General features: G+C 32.5%; 3 protein-coding genes across 8 annotated transcripts; 1 reads left to right on the top strand and 2 right to left on the bottom strand.

The window, feature by feature from the left end:
• Positions 1–4,599: 4,599 nt before the first annotated feature.
• Positions 4,600–10,640, top strand: LOC107924144 (acetyl-CoA acetyltransferase, cytosolic 1). The gene is made up of 15 exons (XM_016854453.2): positions 4,600–4,752; positions 5,359–5,418; positions 5,777–5,875; positions 5,981–6,154; positions 6,253–6,358; positions 6,434–6,572; positions 6,658–6,735; positions 6,814–6,879; positions 7,028–7,113; positions 7,437–7,536; positions 7,664–7,774; positions 7,859–7,900; positions 8,096–8,287; positions 8,482–9,385; positions 10,461–10,640. Exons 2-13 carry the CDS (start codon positions 5,373–5,375, stop codon positions 8,270–8,272), a joined length of 1,224 nt encoding a protein of 407 aa, XP_016709942.1. The 5' UTR covers positions 4,600–4,752; positions 5,359–5,372; the 3' UTR covers positions 8,273–8,287; positions 8,482–9,385; positions 10,461–10,640.
• A 771-nt stretch (positions 10,641–11,411) lies between these two features.
• Positions 11,412–13,972, bottom strand: LOC107924143 (uncharacterized). Of its 5 annotated transcripts, none has more exons than XM_041081279.1 (6): positions 13,551–13,972; positions 12,847–13,149; positions 12,706–12,751; positions 12,337–12,613; positions 11,883–11,973; positions 11,412–11,795 (listed from the first exon to the last, which is right to left on the bottom strand). In XM_041081279.1, exons 1-6 carry the CDS (start codon positions 13,902–13,904, stop codon positions 11,760–11,762), a joined length of 1,107 nt encoding a protein of 368 aa, XP_040937213.1. In that variant the 5' UTR covers positions 13,905–13,972; the 3' UTR covers positions 11,412–11,759. The 5 variants fall into 5 exon arrangements, with proteins under 5 accessions (XP_040937213.1, XP_016709940.1, XP_040937214.1 ...); XM_016854451.2 differs by having other exon boundaries at positions 11,412–11,742; XM_041081280.1 differs by having other exon boundaries at positions 11,883–11,946.
• Positions 13,973–15,828: 1,856 nt separating this feature from the next.
• On the bottom strand, positions 15,829–20,015 carry LOC107922775 (indole-3-glycerol phosphate synthase, chloroplastic). Of its 2 annotated transcripts, none has more exons than XM_016852940.2 (10): positions 19,739–20,015; positions 19,406–19,648; positions 19,140–19,316; positions 18,391–18,465; positions 18,257–18,301; positions 17,989–18,153; positions 17,625–17,703; positions 16,654–16,736; positions 16,422–16,490; positions 15,829–16,047 (listed from the first exon to the last, which is right to left on the bottom strand). In XM_016852940.2, the coding sequence occupies exons 1-10, from the start codon at positions 19,886–19,888 to the stop codon at positions 15,964–15,966; spliced, it is 1,170 nt and encodes a 389-aa protein (XP_016708429.2). In that variant the 5' UTR covers positions 19,889–20,015; the 3' UTR covers positions 15,829–15,963. The 2 variants fall into 2 exon arrangements, with proteins under 2 accessions (XP_016708429.2, XP_040937212.1); XM_041081278.1 differs by lacking the exon at positions 15,829–16,047 and adding an exon at positions 16,143–16,248 and having other exon boundaries at positions 19,739–19,974.
• Positions 20,016–21,071: the final 1,056 nt, after the last annotated feature.

The following is a 21,071-nucleotide window of genomic DNA, read 5'->3' as shown; positions in this document are numbered from 1 at the left end:
TTACATGGGCTTCCGACCGTTAGTCTAATAGAAGCCGTATATCTTTAAGAGCGGTAGGTATTCCAACATAACTCGCCGAATGGTTCCACCTAATTAAATAAATTTTTAGCATAAAATTATATTTTAAATTTATCTAATAATTGTAAAACCTAATATAAATTTTACCTTGTTATGGGTGGGAATGTATATGGGTGGTTCAGTCGAGGACATAAAAATGGAAAGCGAAACCGAGTCCATGATTGTAGTAGTGATAGGCAACCTCCAATTTTGGCTTTATTTGGTGGCGCCGCCCCGCATATCTCCCGGTACAATGTTGCCAACACGGCACACCCCCACTAAGTTCGTCAGCTACTCTAAAATCAAAGAGTTTTAACAGCCACCTCAGATGTACGAGGTTTCGTGACAAGTCCAGCATCAAATAACCTTCAATCATCTCAAGGATGTATGCTCGAGCATATCGTATTCTTTCTACTTCAGTCGAATCATTCCCCGGCTCTGGGAATGTGTCTCATAACCAACTCATCTCAATCCGACCTTTGTAAATATTATCTAGAATCACACCCAAAAGCATATGGCTCCCCAATCAGCAAATTGAACAGACCCAGTGAGTACGGACCCATCCATCGGCAATCCCAATTGTAACTGCACATGCTCTAAAGTGATGATACACTCTCTGCATGGAAGATGAAATGTGTGCGTCTCGAGCCTCCACCTCTCTATTAATGCGCTGATGAGTTTCGGGTCCAACTTGCACCCCCGGCCTATATTGGCCATGTGCCAAAAACCCGCTTCCCTCAAGTAATTTTCTATCAACGATGATGGAGAACGAGGCATATTACGAATATAACATTGTAACACCCGATCTACAGACTGTTATAAAAAATTAAAAACTTAAAATTACATGAATGAAAAAAATTAAATAATATTCAAAAATTAAAATTAACCCTTACAATTTTCATTTGTTCGACGGAGATATGTTTATGATCGAGATAAATTAATTCCCCGGCCATTGCTAACACGATCAAACATTTTTAAAATTATAAAAAAATAATACTAATTTTAAAAAATTAAAGGAAATAATTTAATTAAAAAGAGCTTTGAGAGATTTAGAGAAAAATTTTGAGAGAGTTTTTGAGAAATTTGGAAGAAATGTTATGTGAAAAAAATAAAAGGGGTTTTTATATTTTTTTTTGACCGTTGGACTTCCAAAGGTCAAATTTTTAAATGACCGTTAGGAAAAAAAATACGGGCTAAATCTTATCTCTTAGAGAGCGATTTTGTCACGTTAACAAAGCTCGTCCACAAATTTCAATTTCGGGAAAAAAATAAAATCTTTGAACCAATTTTTAGCTTAGAAAATTATTCAGTTTATTTAAAAATACTTTTATCTAAAAATATTTTTGACAATCAATCCTATAGTAGGCTTAAGTAACCGACATACTTTGAAATTTAATAACCTTCAATCGGAGAAAGTGCGAATCGGTGTCGAACGAGAAAAAAACCCCTCATTTTAATAATAAATATAATTGTTAATTTTCTTTCTTTGTTTTAATTAAGGAATTTGTACAAGCAACGCCCTCTTTGTTTTCTAACATTGAATGGTCTTAATTTTAGTCTTTCATTTTTATTTTTATTTTATATTGGAACAGATGAAATCAGCAATGCAGTGAGTCAATAAAGGCTAACTTTAAATATTAGATTATACTAACACACTTAGTTTGAACCTTTTTTTTTGTATCAAATGGCAGACTGCAACAAAAGTGTCTTACCATAATTTTGGATTATGTACAAAAAAGAAATCCAAATTGCACATTAAATACGTTTAAATTAAAATTTTTAATTTTGAATCAAGCATTCATGATAATATGATTTGTAGAAATAAAATAATAGATTATAGGTTGAGTTGAGTTGAAGATGAATTGCATGTGTACCTACTCCAAGATTGGCAACAATCTCATCTTTGCTTGGACTTTTACCTACTTGTTGGACTCACAATTTAAGTCAAATTTGGCTACAATACTCTTTTAATTGTTTCTTTTTTTTTTTTATTGGTTCCACTCTGTAAGGAATTTAAAGGTGTCATTATATGTAAAACGGTCTATTTTTTCAGCTTCCAACGCTCATTGCCAAATCCTCTTGTACCTGTCCTACTTAATAGGTTAGATTTGTTTTCATTTAGCAATAACTATTCGACTATATATATTGACCCAATCGTTTGTATTTGATTTATTATTATTTATATGATTCACAATAAATTTATTAAATGTGATGAAATATATGTTTCAGAAATAAATGTTATGTACGAGTTTGTGCCGCAAGTCTTACTTTATTTATTTAGTTAAAATTGTGGGTTTAATCCTTATATTTTAATTTAATTAATTTTAATATTTATATTTTTTAAAATTTTAAAATTACAGTTCTCATCAAATAATATATGTTAAATTTGATGCGAAAAGCATTTATTATTGTTATGTTAATTATGTAAATATAAATAGGAAATAAATATTAAACAAAAATATGATTGTTATGAGAATGGTATTATGTTTCGTAATGGTAAGAGGAATAGGAATAGATGCCCAATCTGGAATCTATTGTAATACAAAGAAATGCAGTTTCTTTCTTTTTGGCACAAAACATGCAAAGGCCATGGGAAATTGGGAAACCATATTCTACGATTTGTTTTGCTTTGCCTGATTTGAACTGCAATCTTTAAATAATAATAACAACATCGTTATTGTCGCCTGCCAAATAAAACATGCTCAAGAATCTTTACGTTAGATCTAATCATTTTACACACAACATTAAAATAGATTGAAAGTAACAAATACGACTCAAGTTTATAAAATACATTAAAATTGGTAGCAGCAGCAGCAATGACCTTGGGAGTAAGCCGGCGCAGCCCCGAATTGACCATTTTACTAAAATATAACTGACTTATTTGTGACGAGAATTTATGAATTTTCAAACTCCAACGTCATTATTTTTCTTTATTTTACAATTTTGCCCATTTACTTCACCTACCCCTATAATTCAAATTTTCAACTAATTTATTTATTTTCTTTGTCTTCTTCACGCTTGTGAGAGAATAATGCTTTGCTTTCCACTTTTAATTTTATGTATTTATTTAATAATAATTCTTTTAAAACTTCAAGTTTTTAAGAGTTAAATATGATACTTAAAACTAGAAACGAAAAGATTAAGCGGTTTTTAAATTTACTCATTAGCTCATTATAAAATAATTTAGGATTAAAATATAATTTTATCATCATATTATAAGTGAATGTTGAAATTTACCATTATATTCTATTTTAAATTTTGTTTGTTATTATATTTTCAAAATATGATAACATTTTGGTTTAATTAAATATTATCGCTTAATATTGACTTTGATGATTTGAAAATAAAATTTAACAAGAAAATATTATTTTAAATATTTTATTTTAATAGTTAATAATGTATTAATTGTAACATATTAAAAATATAATAAATTAATTTAGAATTTTTATTTAATGAAAGAAAAACTTAAAACTTAAAACTAAAAAATATATATAGGAAAAAATAAATAAATTTACTTTTTTTAAATAATTGTTCTTTTTTTAATGTTATAATAATTAGTTTATTATTTTTATTAAAATAAAATAGTAAATTTGAATAATAAAATTCAATAAATAATTTAAATTTTAATGACAAAATCCAATCAAAGAAAAGTAAAATAGAAAATTCAGAATAAAATTAAAATATAGTGGTAAATTTATCTTTAATTCAAAATTACAAAGACAAATATTAATCAAAATAAAGTATACTGATAAATTTTAACTTAAAATATAGTGGCAATTTTTCACTTTAACCCACCAATAAAAGTATTCGTATCTAATACTAATAATTATATAACATGTTGAGTTCGAACAAGATTTCATAGTTATCTATTATTTTGTGTTTACTATTTTGTATAAGTTAAAAATATTTAATTACAGTAAAGAAATTAATACGTGATAATTTTTAATTTTAATTATAAAATTAAAAAAATATATACTCTCGTAGTATACTGAATACAAATTGTGTTACTATATTTTCATATTTTTATATAAAATCTTTAAATAAAAAACTAAAAAAATTTACTTACTATGAAAATTCTTGAGATTAAACCCCAAATTAATAAAGATTTATATATAAATCCTTCATCTATGAATTAATAAATATTTTTTACAAATATATATTATATAATTATTTTTACTTGTATTAGAGAAATTAGGCATAAATGTTGATTTTAAAAAATAATAAGGGAAATATATATTTTTTAATTTTAAAAAATAAATCGATTTTATTTAGAAGCAATAAAAAATGCGCATTGCAAGAAGAGAGGGGAAAAATAATATTTTTTCCCTAAATTTAGAAGAACATAATCTAATATAATAAAAGTACGTATTATTTTCCATTTTGTAAAGAAATTTATTCTCATCGACATTTCATTTTTTAATTTACGAAAACATTTTTATTTCTGTGGCGAATAAAATAAAAAAATAAATTCATGTGGATAGTGGATACAAGAGTCAATAAACTATTGCTTGTGGATTGATTTGTAAATAAACATTCTGCTGAGGAGGCACGTGCTCGACGTTAGTGCTTCTCCCTTCTATAAATACGTTAACTCAAATCAGTCAGTTCATCATTTCCCTCATTTCTGGTTCAATTTATTTCAACGAAAATATCCACAGGTATTTCATCGGATTTCTACTTTCTCCGAATCCACAGGTATTTCCACAGATTCTACTTTCTCCTAATAATCTCGATCATTTTTCTTGCTCCTCTCGAGACGTTTTTATTTTGATTTCTCTTTTGTTTTTTCATCTTGATCTTTTCAGTTTTCTGATTGAATTCATGTTTACATCAGATCTGTTTATCTTGACAATTTACTGTTTATGCGGCATCTTTCTTTAAAGTAATTTTTTCTTGTGTTCGTAAGATTTTCACTCGGGTGGTACAGTGGAATTTCCTTTATATTTTCTTTATAATATTTATGTATTTTGTTAATAAAAGAGTGTGATTCACAGTGAGAACATTTTTCCTTTTAAGTTGTAAGATTTGGATAAGCCATATTTAAGTCGAATTTGTTTTGGGATTCCATTATCGAGCTTAAAATATTGAGTAAAATATCTTCTTTTAAGATCAACCTTTTTGGGTTGCTATAAAATAAGTGACATTTTGTTTCTAACGTTAGTCCAAAGTTAGCTCATCCCTTTGATATGAAGTTTAAGAAGAAAATAAAAGCAAAAGTTTTATTAGAATTATGTTTTATTTCTGAGCAATTTTTAATTCCCCCTTATGTTAGAATTAAGCAACAGTTTCTACTTCTTGCAGATCCATTTTCACCTATGGCTCCAGTAGCAGCAACATCTTCAGATTCTATAAAGCCTAGAGGTATTAAATTTTCTATGAGTTGATGCATCTAGAAATATTTGCATAGTTGGTAATTTCCATTACAGGATTATTATCTTATGCTTTTGAGTTTAAAAAATCCATGAGCGGCTATATACCTTTATACGTTTACTTAGCTAAATATCTTATAGCAATACTTGAATAACGATTTCCTTATTTATAAGTGGAAATATGTATGCATATTTTATCAATTTGCACAGCTAATAACCCTTTAGCATACAAAAAATAATTGAGATCATTTAGGACAATAGTTTAGTTGTTTCACTTCCCACAGGATAACTAAAACTTTATATTCAACTTCCTTATGGTTTGATCAATGTTTGTTGTATATTTTGTGCAGATGTTTGTGTTGTTGGTGTTGCACGTACTCCAATGGGTGGATTTCTTGGCTCTCTGTCATCTTTATCTGCCACCAAGCTTGGTTCGATAGCCATAGAAGGTTTGACTGGAAAAATCTTTGTTTACTTGTCTGATAAGTTGGTCATTTTTATATTTTCAGGATGCTCTTCCATTTTACTTAATTCCTATATACGTCAAATTGCAGCTGCTCTTAAAAGGGCAAATGTTGATCCATCACTTGTGCAAGAAGTTTTCTTTGGCAATGTACTCAGCGCGAATTTGGGACAGGCTCCAGCTAGACAGGCTGCGCTAGGTGCAGGAATTCCTAACTCGGTCATATGCACCACTGTTAACAAAGTTTGTGCATCTGGGATGAAAGGTCTGCACCTTACAGTTGAAGTATTATTGTTTTGAGGATCTTAGAAGGAGTATTTCTTAAATGCGTTATTCTTTTCCTTTTTGTTTGGGGCTTTGCAGCAACAATGCTTGCCGCACAGAGTATTCAGTTGGGCATTAATGATGTTGTTGTGGCTGGTGGCATGGAGAGCATGTCTAATGTACCTAAATATTTGGGAGAAGCAAGGTTAATACTGCTCTCCTTTTCATGGTTGCCTTGTTGTATTCAAGTTGTGATTTCTGATTAGTATTGGCAATGCAGGAAAGGATCTCGGCTTGGGCATGATACTCTTGTCGATGGAATGTTGAAAGATGGACTATGGGATGTTTATGGTGATTGTGGCATGGGCAGCTGTGCTGAATTATGTGCTGAGAAACATGTTATTACAAGGGAGGAGCAGGTACCATGGTCTCTCTAATTGGTCGCCTGAAGAACTTCCTTTTCCTGGATAAAACTTTGGACTTATTTCTTAATGATTTCCGCAGGATAACTTTGCTGTTCAAAGCTTTGAGCGTGGCATTGCTGCTCAACAGGGTGGAGCCTTTGCATGGGAAATTGTTCCGGTTGGGCATATTCTTAGTATTAAGTTTGTACATTTTGTTACATATATTATGTGTAAAACTAAATATGCAATCACACAGGTTGAAGTTCCTGGGGGGAGGGGAAAGCCATCCATCATAGTCGACAAGGATGAAGGTCTAGGAAAGGTAAATCATAATTTAGAGCTATCCATCCCTTCAGTCTTTGATTGCTTCCTGTTCTTTTCTTTTCCTTTCTTTAAATTGCCTAAATAAATTAACATAGATATTAGACCTCTTGAGTAATAGCTAAATTCAAATATTGATATCATTTCAGTTTGATGCTGCAAAATTGAGGAAGTTGCGACCAAGTTTCAAGGATAATGGAGGCACTGTTACAGCTGGCAATGCCTCCAGTATAAGGTCATTTACTTGACATCTTTTTTCATTTGTATGCTTAGGCCAAAATTACATTTATATCAAACCATAATCAGATCGGAAATGCTCAAGTAAAAACCTTATCTCTTGACTGAAATCATCTATAAACTATTTGGTTACCCTATATCCGTAGCTTGTATCCCACTTCGATGAACCCATTATTTTATAGGCCTCTTCTTGAGGGTTGTGCAATCAGGCAATTGCCTGTTTGGTTCAAAATTAAGGAACAATTTTCAATTTGACCTCATAAGTCCTTCAAGGACATCATCTGGAGTTTGTAATTAAAGTGAAGTTGGTCTTATGGGCAGTGATGGTGCTGCTGCTTTAATCCTAGTCAGTGGAGAAAAGGCACTTGAGCTGGGATTGCAAGTGATTGCAAAGATTGCAGGATATGCAGATGCTGCACAGGTGCTTTTCACAACTATTAATAAATTTTAAGAAGTGTTCTAGAGAAACTGCCAAATCAGAAATCTTGAAATTTACTTTTGACGTTTAATTCTTATACAACCTGATACTTACATGAGAAAGTTTACAGGCACCAGAGTTTTTCACAACAGCGCCAGCCCTTGCAATACCCAAAGCCATTTCAAATGCTGGCTTGGATGCTTCTCAAGTTGATTACTACGAAATCAATGAAGCCTTTGCTGTAAGATTCCATTTATTTTTCTAAATGTATTAGTTTCTTGCTGATGAAGTTAGCAGTTTTGAAACAATACCCCATTCTCTGCAGGTTGTGGCTCTTGCAAATCAGAAACTGCTTGGCCTTAATCCAGTGAGTTTTCTCTCCCTAAGGCATCTGCATTTGTATGTTCTAGTTTGAACATGTGAATTGATAGCATGAATTGCTAAAAGTGAGACAAATATTACGTGATATTGTAAAATAGTTCTCCTTTTGCTGTTTCCCAGTTGGCTTTCGTCAGCAACAGAGTTGCTATTTCATTCTTAATTTTAAGTTTTTTCCCTGCAGGAGAAGGTTAATGTGAATGGTGGAGCTGTATCCTTGGGACATCCTTTGGGTTGCAGTGGAGCTCGTATCTTGGTCACGCTTTTGGGGGTTTTGAAGCAGAAAAATGGGAAATACGGAGTTGGTGGTGTTTGCAATGGTGGTGGAGGTGCATCTGCACTCGTTGTAGAGCTTCTGTAAGCGGTTTTAAATTAGGTAAGTCATCTCATGCATACCGAAATTAGTTGGTAAGGGATAGTTTTTAGATGTGAATTCTCATCTACAAAACTGCATAAATGAAGGAGCTTCCAAGGAAATTTTGATACATGAGTTGGTTTGGAACTCCTAGGATCAAAACATATCATTAATTACCTTGTCCAAAGATGTGACCATCTGCTCTTTGATTTCAGGTTCGATATTGTACGATGTTGCGACCATCTTCTTTTTCGGGGGATAAATTCATGCTCTGCCAAAACACAGTTTGATGTTGTGCAATTTTTATTCCGCTCTCAAATAAGTCATGTAACGAATGGAATGTTTAATTAGGTTTGAGAAGAAATATATGTCCAATGTAGAGTTTGATTTTCCTTTAAAAGCTGTCTCTAGCATAGGGAATAAGGAAATCTTTATCATTGGATTCTCTGAACTTAGTTAACGTTGTGATTCAATTTAATATTAGTAGCTAAAATGTTAGATTTTCTCTACTCCAATGGCAAAATTGGCAATGGAATTTGTATTTGTGGTTTTGTCCAATATTAGCATATTCAATTTTTGAAAAAGTTTTTTTTATATATATTTAGAAAATTAAATAAAGGCGTAAAAATAGATATAAGAAGGAAGAATGGTAAAAAGAAGAAAAGAAAATGGTCAATTCAACAAACTAATTGAATCGAATCGAATGGACGTATTTAATTTTCAATCATGATTCCTGATTTTATTTGATTATAAACCTTAATTTAAAATAAATTTAAAAACCAAAATTAAACTTAAATAAATAGCGTATACGCGATTTCGTTCGATCTTACCCCCGCGAATAATGCGGAGGCCTAAGCCTATTAATTCCCCATTTTCATAGCTGCAGAATTGTGGATGTTTTTTTCTTCTTTTTCCATATAAAAAGGTTAAATAGAGAAAAAAAAACAAAAAAACATAGAGCCCACTTTCCTTTCTTTCTCTCTCTATCATTAGAAGGAAAACCAAAGATCATCAAAGGAGAAGAGGAGGAGAGGAGAGGGGCAATCTTAAATACCGTACCCCAGCGACTCTCTCCATCGCAATCTAATACTAATCTCTCTTTTTCAATCTACCATGGCGGTAATTTCCCTTTTAATTTCCTTCTTTTATATCTATTTCTTTCACATTTGTCTTTCCTTTTTAAAGATCGATTCTTCTTTTTGTTTCACATTGTTCGTTTTAATTATGTATTTTTTTCCTAATCCGCCTTCTCTTGCTCAATGTTTGTAGTTGATAATTTTTCTATTTATTTATTTTCAGATGAATTTTGTTGAACTTTTTGTGATGGAGTGAATGCGATTCACGATTTCGATCATACCAAAAATATATTGTTATTTATTATTTGTATTTCCTTTCTCAGCATTTATTTTTACGGATTACGCTTCTAATTTAGCTATAATTTCCATTTGGAAAAAAAAAACAAAGTTCTAATGCGTTTTACCGTTTGTTCTTCTTTATTAATATCTATTTAATATATGATATAGGAAGCATATGAATTCATTTCCTAATTTTCAAATTTTGACATTCCAAGGAATTCGATAGATAATTTTATCAAATTTTCTTTTTCGATCTTTCTTAAGGATCTGCTACACACTTGATTTCACTCATTGCGTGCCATCTAAGATTCGTCTAAAAGTAGAAACATTTTTTTATGCAACTTGTTGCAATGTACCTTAATGGTTTTTTGGTATTGCTGATTTTTGTCTGTATAGCTAATGTTTGTTATGATATATATATATGTACATATCATAAAATGTTAATGTTAAGCAATAATTATTCGCACTTGCTTTTTTTTCTTCCTTTTCTTATTTGTTGCCTTTTTGCGAAATTATTTCTTAAACCTATTTGTTTATCCTTTTCTTTTGTATATGCGTTTCGTAAAAATCCTAATCAATCTTTTTATAGCGAATCATGTGCGTTCTGCATTTTCTTTGATTCGCCCATTGCTTACAAGTAATGGTATAGTTTTTGTATTTCTAATCTCTACATGCCAAAGTCATGACCAGCTGTATTTTATTATGTTCCTTTTCTTGAATGGAGAAATATCATCATTTGAGATCTAAGTAGGTTGAATCGTTTCATGAATGTATCAATTTGTGGCAAGTTTCTTTGAGATGATATATCCCCCCCTTAAATAAGCAATCATGGCATACAGGATAAGGGTCGACCATTGCCAAAATTTGGTGAATGGGATGTCAACGACCCATCATCAGCTGAGGGCTTTACAGTTATCTTCAACAAGGCTCGAAATGAGAAAAAGACGGGTGGAAAGATTGAGTCGCCAGGGGCCAATGACCCTGCATGCAAGCACGAGGCTGTCGCTGCAAAGCCGCAAGTAAGTAATAATCCTGCGTATGCCTAATTTTGTTTGTAGCTCTATAAAAATTCCTCATGTTTTACCTTGTTCACCCTTTGAAGCAAGCATTACATTTCTGTCGTAACTATCTAGTTATATAAGAAAGCGTTGTCTTGACAACTTTGTTTCCAGTCTGGAACCGTTTGATCAAGGGCAAATATGCATGTTGAACCCTTTCATTCTCTATCACTTTCAGATTCAGTGGTCTTGTATTGTTTCATTATATTTATAGATTCACAATATTGATTTTTATTATGTTGATGGTCTGAAATACCGCAGAAAAAATGGTTATGCTGCGTACAAGCTACTCATGCAGACTAAAGAGATAGCTCTTACGTTGTTAAGAGCTACCAACAGAGTATATTATTATATATCTACATAAAGCCCTTACCCCCTTTCAAAACAATCCAGAAGACCGGAGCCCGTATCGGAAGCTATGATGGGTCATGATGGAATTGTTTTTGTTTGCTACAAACTCTGGCTCGGGGATGAGAAAATAATGTTGTTTTTATGTTAATGTGATACTGGTAGCTTGTTATTGCAGTTTTTGAAGCCTTGTCCATATATATATATTATGTCATGTGTTGAACACTTTTGTTTATTTGAACACTTTTGTTTATGATATTTATATGTTATATGATATTCGAGCTTTATATTATATTATATGAAACCCTTTCAATTTTATCGGTTGTTTAATTAAAATTGATTGCTGGGATTCAATTGGATGCAAGTCTCAAAATAACAGCGATATAAACAACTGCAATTGAAATCTCTCATTTGCATAACTCAAAATGACCCAAGTTAGCTGTAGTTTCCCTTGTTCCTTCCTATACGACATATGACCATTGTATAACAGACCTTCATCTAATATGCAAAATTAACTTACAGCTGCAAATGCTAGAGCATGCTATGAAATACTCGTCTCCTCCGTGCATAGTTTCTTGTAAAGTGTCTTTTGATGATCGATAAACTGCAAAAATAAATCCCTTAATTCCTTTGCTTTCTTGTATTCCTCAGTCCCAGAACAAACCACCTTCAATTCACTGCTAAACTCACCCTCCCTTCTGTTCAGTAATTTGTTCTGTACATTGCCAATGCTTATAAAGTGTCAACAAGCATGGAGGTCAAAATGATCTAAAGTTATATGTAGGCGTGCATCAACATCTTTGAAGCTTCCATTCTCTGTGAAAAATAGAATTAGTACAACTGCATGGGACTTACCGGGGATTTAAGCATCAAGGTCCAATGATCATTCAATGACAGTTTTTCAGTGGCTACCAATGGTCTGCAGGCAGTGATACGAATGGATGATCTGAGAACAAATATAATGTATAATAATCCAAAAAAAAACAAAGCTGTAATAGAGTTCGGCTTGAAGGTAACCAAATTGTGTAAAAAAGTAGGAGGAGGATGACAAAAGAACAAAATTTACTATCTAATTAGTAATTACCATCTGAATGTACTATGTCAATCCGATTACGGAGAATAGGAATAGAGGGACCAAAAGTGCAAGCTATGAATAAATGTTCCAACAATCAACGACAAAAATGATGATGGGTCGGGTTAACAGTAGCACAAACAAGATTATAGAATCACTAGTTAATGAAAAGTAATTTTGAAGTCATAATGCTATAAAGGCAACACAGCCATATAATACGCCTATGTTACAGCTTACCTTCCACTTGAGGATACAGTGAATTGATTAGGACTCTGCAAAAAACCAAACAGCTGTTCAACATCTTTCTTGCAGTCCATCGTAATGACACCATTGGTGTATGGCTCCCATGGTAAACTCGGGAAAATATATACTTGCGTTGCAATTGAAGTTTGTTCATGAATGAACTTGGAAACCGCTGATGAGGATAAATCTTTTTCAAGATTCTGAACTAGAATTACGTAAAGCTTTTTATCGCCTCCTACATCAGTATCTTGTCTATTGTCACAATTCCCTCCTATAACGGTAGCACGCAAAACTCTCTTATTACACACAATGAAATGTATCCATTTAAATTGAGCTTTTATAGAAACAAATATATGGACAAACCTTGGGGTGGCCACACTTCACTCAAAGACAGCTGAGCATACTTTCCCTACAAATTGGGAGACATAGCAGCAGTTATCTCCCTACTGCTATATGCTTAGGAAAAAAAAAAAACTCCAGAACATCACAAACAAAGGATGATACCTGTCTCAAACAACCGGAAAGTGGGCGACCATTGGTTTCTCTAAGTCGAGCAACGATATTGCAGACAAGGTCATCACTGGTAGTGCCGGAAACAAAGTCAGGTAAGGCTTTCAGTATGTTTTGCATCGATATCTCCATGAAATATATAAGTTTCGGGTGTAACTCGGAATCCTGGAGAAGGCATATATCTGCAACCCCCTTGTTTGTCAAATTCCCAACATTAGGACCATGCAGCCAAAAGAGCAGGAAGATGCACTCACACTCTTCTTGGCCATTTAAATTAGAGTGCTTCTTACGCAGAACCTGACAAAAAAGATAGCCCATTTTCTGAATAGAAATAAGAACTCAACCATGATATTTATATAAAATAAAGTAGATAAGCATAAACCAAGTATTCTTCAGCAGCACAAAAAAAGGGTGTCTGTCAAATGGCAATACAAAAGCATAATATTTATAAAAATCAACAATAACAATTCTAAAGCTAAAATAGGAAGCAACACTAAAATGAAAAGTCTTTTCGCAGTTTCATTTCATCAAAAGTAAATATCAAACGTGTTACATAATGGTTTTAAACCTCTTTAGCAATGAAACTATAACGTAGATGCACCTTTATAACAAAAAATGAAAATGAAATATTATATATATATGTGTGTGTGTGTGTGCACGCATAGTTTGAATGACCAAAGGAAAAGAGTTGTACGGACATCATCGACAATGGCATCGTAAAAGAGAACTTCGCCGGCGGCGAAAGAGTCCGAAGCACAAACGCGCATGCCTTTGACGACCTTGGAGCAATTAGGATCCTGAAGTTGGGCGGAGACCTTACGAAACCTCCCCAAAAAATCGTGAAGCTCGTCCTCCGACTTAAAATTATCGGCCAGGAAAACGTTGTCTGATTCGGCGGGGAATTCGTCGTACTTGACTCTCAGCTTCTCACTTCTCTCGCCCTCTAACAATAACTGAACACTGTACCAGGCGTCGTCTGCGTACGAACGGAACTCCGTGTCGTAGCCTTCCTCCGCCGTGAGTAAGGAGTGACTGTCGCCGGAATGAGACATTACTGACGGTGTGTCTTCCACTTTCCTCTCCTGCAATTTGAAAGATGTTGGGATTTTTGTTTGGTTTCGGATTTTTGCGGAGAAAAAGGAACACATAGAAAAAAATGCCTAATTGCAACCGACGTCCCTAAATTATAACTAAAATTTTAAATTAGTTACTAGACTTCAAATTGTTTTTAATTGAATGATGGCAAAGTATTAAATTTGCATTTAACCATTAACTTAAGAGTTAAATATTAATTACAATTAATATGAGATCATATTTTAAATGTTCCTTTGGATTAGATATTTTTTAAAAATAATTCTCTAAATTTAACATATTATATTTAAATTTTCTATTTAATAGATGTACATATGCTTAAATTTTGCTCAATAAATTTTAAATATGCTAAAATAAACATTTAACATTCAGGGTAATGAAAAGATATATAAAATATAATTGATAATTTGAAGATATTCCACAAAATTCCAGTTGTGAAACGCAAAATTCCATTTCTCCTTTATAGCTTTCATATCACATCTACATCTCATCGTCTTTTAGACTTTGGTTAACTTAGTTCCTATTCTAAATCTTTTGCAGGAAGAAGGTTTGGGATGTTTGTCAAGCATTCAAGAAGAAAATCACCGGTCAAACCAAGAGCATTGAAGTGTGGAATTCAAGCTACGACGAACCAAGTGGCATTAGATCAGTGGTTGATCCACTCAATACTTGTTCAGTTCAGGCAACTCCGAAATTTTTACCTCCGACTTATTGTGTAAGCAAGACACGGAGGCTGAAAGTAGTGGGGAATCTAAAGTGGCTGGTATGGGTGAAACTGTTATTTAAGTCTTTAATTTTTTTAAAAAATTTAAATTAATAAAAGTAAAATTATACTTTAGCCCCTTTAAAGTTATAAAAATTTAATTTAATACTTTAAAAATTATAAAGATATAGAGTATAAAATAATTAAAATTTCATTCCAGACTCTAAAAGATTGCTCTGGCTTAGCCCGGCTGAAAGGTTAGACTTTGTCCACACCCATCAGTTAGTACAACTTCCTCAGCTAGAGAGCCCATCCCTGCCAGCAGCAACAACGAGAAAGTGACTGACAGGAGAACCCTCGACAAGTTTGTTGCTTCTCAGTTGAGCCATGAAGACAGATACCATGGTGAAGTATCTTTGCAACGTATCTATAGATTTTGTGTATGTTTATCTCCTTTCAATATTTGAGGCGGTTAGTAGTTGGGGAAGACGAAGAACACAAAAAGGAGAAGAGCAGAGTAATCTGCGGGGAAAGATGGCAATTTTTCTTTTGACTAACTTTGAATTACTGTTGTGTTGAAATAAAACGTGGATGACTGTTAATGGTTAACAGGATTACGTAATCATTGATTTAAAGTGATTAAATTGAGAAAAAGGAATTGTAAAGGAATAGTGAGACAAATTTTATTTTAGAGTAATTTACTTTTTCTTTAAAGAACAAAATGTGTTAAAAATCTAAGGGATGCAATTTTTTTTATTATTGATTTAACCGAATGAATTCTTCCATATAAATTATTTTTAAAACATTAAAAAATTAATGAAATATCCATTTAGGTTGGTAGTATAGGGTAAAATATATAAATTTTAATAATTACAAATTTGATAAACTAACATAAGAATAACTTTTTTTCATTTTTTTTATAGATTCCATAACAATTAATTTTATATCATACCAAAAAAATCCATGTCCATTTTTGCAATTTCCTCCTCGACCATTTTTATCTCTCCTGTTTATTTAAATACCAAACACTCCTGCCATAATAATAAGCTTTTCCAAAGGGTAAAGAACCAAAATGTGGCCTCCATCACCATCATCACGGTAAGAATTACTTATGCCTTGAACGTTAGCTTAGCAAACAATCCGAGCAATGTCTTTACCAATCATAACATAAACTTATAGGATACATGAAATTTATGTCATTAATTTAGTAATAACTCATGTTTAGCATTGTTTTTCATATAATACAACTGTTCCAATACCGAAAAGTAACTGATACAAGAAGCACACCCATACTCGATCCGACTTATTGTTACAACTCACAAAGAAATGTCTTTACCAAAAAGTCCGGTTATTCCTTTTCCAGGGTCGCTTTGCTTCACTATCGATTCCCCAACCAAAACCTGTAATGGAACATGTTGTGTATAAGTAAAGATGGATGTGCATAGAAGACGCATCTCATAGCTGTTGATACCAATTCAACTTCACTGTCATTCCACTAACCAAATTTCTTCTTGGATGATCAAATGTCTAACAGTCAGATTATTACTGCTACATGATTGATGACTATCATCTATCTTCACCTGGTAATACTTTCGGTATTACTTCAACCCCATGCCAAAAGAAAAGGGCTATTATTTTCAACTTTTCTTCTCTCGTCTAACATTATAACATGCAACAGAAAAGAAAAATACTATCTTCTTGTTCCAAACTAATCAAGAAAAAATAAATTAATATCATGCAATTTGCAATTTGCTCAGGATTTAACGTAACTTACTGCTTTAACACCAGCTTCTTGCACATACCCAACATGATCTGGAGTAAATAGCCCAGATTCTCCAACTACCTGATGTGGTAAAGCAAACAATAAATTATTTAAACAACATATATGAGATGAGTTGCATGGACAAGCAATAACCTTTTAATTTTTAAATGCATAGAAACGGATACGGTGAAGGGCACGGGTTTTCTAATTTATCAGAATATATATACGGTGAAGGGTCACTTACAATTATATCTTTCTGATGGATCAGTTGGCCATGCTCTCCTTCAAGAAGCTTCTTTGTGTTACTGATATCTACCTCAAATGTCTCTGAAGACAAGAAAATGGGGGAACATTGATACTTCTTTAAGTCTATATGGTAGAGACGAAGCTTACTGAGTTCGTAGCAGACTATTATTGGTACAAGGAAATAATATGACACATTGATTGTAAACAATATAGTCATAGGTAAAGTAGAGACATTTCAGATATTCATTTACATGAGAAAAGAATAATCCTAATACTTATTTAAAGTATTAATAGTTTATACACACAAAATGGCCATCAAGTAGGAGGTAACCAACACCTGAAAGGCTAAAACCAATCAAGAATGTTTGTATCACCCAAATATAGCTGCGAGGACCAAATTTTCTCCTAAAAGATGCAAAGATACAAACTCATTATAAAAGTTGATATCATAGACTCATTCCCTTGTTTCTGAATATCAAAAGTCCAAACAAATTTTATTTTGAAAATTTAATATTTTAAAAATGTTACCGATAAAATTTGTTAGAATTAATATTGGACTTTTGGGCAGTTTGGTGGCTGCAGAGATCCAAGAACATCCAACTATCTCTTCACTATATTGCATGTTTTGATTTCGACTACTAGAAATCTTATCCAGGTACATATTCTAAGGGATGTGGCATAAAGTGGTGAATTAATCTTGGATTTTAGATTTGGAATTCATTTCCTCCCTTATACTCCAGAACTAAAGGCTGTCTAGTAAGCCAATTGTCAAACATTCACTGTGGACACCTGCCATCGGCACCAATTATCCAGAAGAAAGTTCTTGGAAGTTGGAGTGACTCAATTAACACACTGTACACATTCTCAGGCAGGTCTAGAAGTTACTGCAAAGAAGAAACTTTAAACTACATGGATCAGATGTCTCATGAAGCAACTCAATTAGCAAATGTGAAACTTGTAAAACCTTACCAAGGTTTCGATTATTGATACCAATAAGTTCAATCCCATCTATACCGAGAACACGATCCATTTCCCTCTCATCGTGCACCTAAAGAAAGACCACAAAAGCAACAATAAGGCGTAAAAATGTTGGAAAGAAGAATCCATATATGAAAATTGACTAATGCTAGAAGCTCTTTATGAAGCCATGGGTTCAATCATATAACTCATAAAAGACTAATATTTTTCTAATTGAAGCAAAAAGAAAAGGTTTGATATGCTCAATAAATTATGGAAATTCAACTCCCTGAGTGGAACACGTTTCATAACCCAGAAAACACCTCAACAATTCAAAAGTAATGGAAAAATGAAAAACAAAGAAGCTCTGCCTAACCTCTACAAGTGCAGCCAAACCAAGCATCTTGCAGATTTTAACCATGTATCTGATGTCAAGATCAGGCAAAACAGCAGCAATTAAAAGTATTGCATCTGCTCCTTTGATTCGAGCATAGTAGATCTGCCATGCATCTATCACAAATTCTTTGCACAGTAGAGGACACTGCATTCATTGTAAGGGCCAGATTTATACAGGTTTACCAAGTGTACATATAACAACAAATCAAGATTATAGATTGAGTTAAAAATTTACTTATGCAACAGACCTGTAATCCAGCATTTCTTATTGCCTCCAGATTTTCAAAGCTTCCCTTAATTGAAGAGGAGGTAAAAGCAAGTCACAATATTAGCATACAGACTGAGGAATTGAACACAATGTTAAAAAAAAACAATATGTTACCTTAAAAAACTTTTCATCAGTCAAAACACTGAGACAAGCTGCTCCACCCTTCTCATACGCTCGTGCTATTTCAACCTATTATGAGCAACCATTTATACTTATATATGAAAGTTTCTTGGTGATAAAAAAGATAGCATGATGGATGGAAAAAACATAGTTCTTTTAATTCACTCTTTCTAGATAGAAACATACTCTAAAATTTGAACATTTCCTCCCTACTGTAAGTTCAAGAAGAAGCCCTTAATCTTTCAGAGTTTATATACTTGCATTATTATTCTTCTATAAATGACAGTGGAAGTTGTAATTTGATACGTGTTTTATTTATTTATCAATTTTCATAGGTATGCATAAAGCCTTTATGTATCCTCTAACCTTGCTTGTGGATTTTCACAAATCTAAATACTTAATGGAGCTCAAGCCTCCAACCTTGGTCGTGGAAGCGTCTCGATTGTATGAAAAAGATTATCCAACTTTTAGCATCAAAAGTTTTTTCACAGGAAATGATAGAAGACTGGTAAATGCCCCATAACATGTTTTATAAAAAGAATTGATAAGTAAATTCATTACTAAATAAACCAAATTTAATTCCTTAACTCCATGGCCGATTATACAATAACAGCCTAACAAGCAATTACCAGAATGAAGCTAAAAAAGCTTGTACTAGGATAATTTCCCTTCCATCATGAATAGAATAATAAGAAAAGGAAGCTCAATTATTATAAACTAAAAGAAAAAGAGAAGTCCTTTACCGGATCAAAATCCTCTCTGAGAATTCCTCTGCTAGGTGAAGCCTTCTTAACTTCAGCAATTAAACCAGGCAATCCAGTCCGCGAATGCGCTGCCTTAAGAGCCCCAACAAAGTCTCGAGTCAGAGGTGCATTCTCGATAAACTTCTTCAATGTAGCCAAAGGCTTCCTCTCTTTCATCTGCCAAACCCAAATATAATTATTACCACGGGTTCAAAAATGGTAAAAATCCAATCATTTCCAAATTAATTAAAAATTGCAGAAATTACTTGGGAAACTTCCGTGTCTTTGTGCCAAACGATTTCTTCGAGAATGTTACGAGGAGTGTTGCCGTCGTTCTGCAAACGGAACTCGAAGGGACCCACGTAGTGCAACGGGGGACTCGTCGGAGGCCGTCGCCGTATTCTTATACCCTGACTAGCTGCGACTTCGTTTTGGAACATTCCAACTTCCCATTCCTTTACTTTCAAAGCATCTTCCTCATCTTCCTCTTTCGGGGATATCGTCCCCGGCTACACACACACCAAGAAAAAAGAAAAAAACAATTGAGGATATAAGGTTTAGCGTTTATATTTTAGCTGATTATTATTGTTGATGTTTACCTGCTGAGCTCGAATGGCGGGAAAACTGGAGCGACGGAGTGGAAGGTCCATTGAGAAGCGTCTGGCGAAGGAATTGGGCGGTTGATTAAAGGAAGGAAAAGAGCTCAACGAAGTCCGAGGACTTGACTTCAGGGAAATGAGTCCCTCCATTATCCAATTCAATATCCCTAGCTTTCACCTTTTCGCTCTCTAATTCAATATTGAGAATAAGTTTAGTAGGAAAAAATGGGAAGGGTATTGCAAACAAAATGTATTTGACATTTATAAAATGTGCATTAATCATAGTAGGAGGGAGTTGTTGATTTAATTCTTTGATTAAAAATGACATGTGCTATAAAATGATTGGTTAAGAATTTTTTTTAATTATTGGGTTAATTTAGGTAATAAGTTATGTTTTAGGTATCACTTGGACTAATTGAGTATTCATTTGTAACAAAAAAAAAAAGAAAAACTTAAATACTAACTTGAAAAAAATATATAATTTAAGGACATTTTGTAGTTTAAGCCTAAAAATTTCTTAATTATTATAAAATCATTTATAGAAACTATAAAATTTTGATTTGCATTTCTTATAAATTTTATAAATAATTAAATTGGTTGTTTAGACAAAACTTTTTGTTACTTTTTTATTAATGGAAACATAATAGTTTAATATTTTTACTACAACTTTTTTATAATTTTACAATTATATGTGATTTGATTTTATAAAAGAAATAATTTTAAAATTTTGGATTGAGTCAGGATAGGATCCAAAAATCATTTTAGACAAACAAGTTTTAGATGGTGACAGATAAAAAAAACGCCTCCAATCATTATTATCTCTAATCACGTTTTTGATGTTTAAGCTAAGTATTATCTTTAATCAATTGCTTTTTTAGAAGAAAATAAAAAATAATTGGAAACAATTAATAAATACTTAAAAGGCATCAATCATCTTAAAAATCTTAAACCAAAGTTTGAGTTGAATTTTTAGCATTCCATCTTTCTTGCACTTATAAAAAAAAAATATTGTTGAATTCAATCCACCTAAAATATTTTCTTTACAAAAAGAAAACACACACTTATCACTCAAAATTTCAAAAGCCACTAATCAAGATTATTGCTTTTCTTGTACCTTCATAATTATACCTAATCTAGGTTAACACATGATGCATAACCTTTTGAAAAACCTAGTAATTAGAAAAAGTAAATGAATTGACTAAAGCTTGTTCCATGTTTGTTTATGGTTAACAAATATTAATTTTTTCCATATTCTTAATTGTTTCTTTTAGTAATATTATTTTTAACAAGTTAATTATAATTTATTCTCTGTTGGATGTATTATATAAGTGTA

Source organism: Gossypium hirsutum, chromosome A11 (assembly GCF_007990345.1).
Source record: "Gossypium hirsutum isolate 1008001.06 chromosome A11, Gossypium_hirsutum_v2.1, whole genome shotgun sequence".
NCBI classification, from domain to species: Eukaryota; Viridiplantae; Streptophyta; class Magnoliopsida; order Malvales; family Malvaceae; genus Gossypium; species Gossypium hirsutum.
This window is presented reverse-complemented; position numbering and strand designations above follow the sequence as displayed.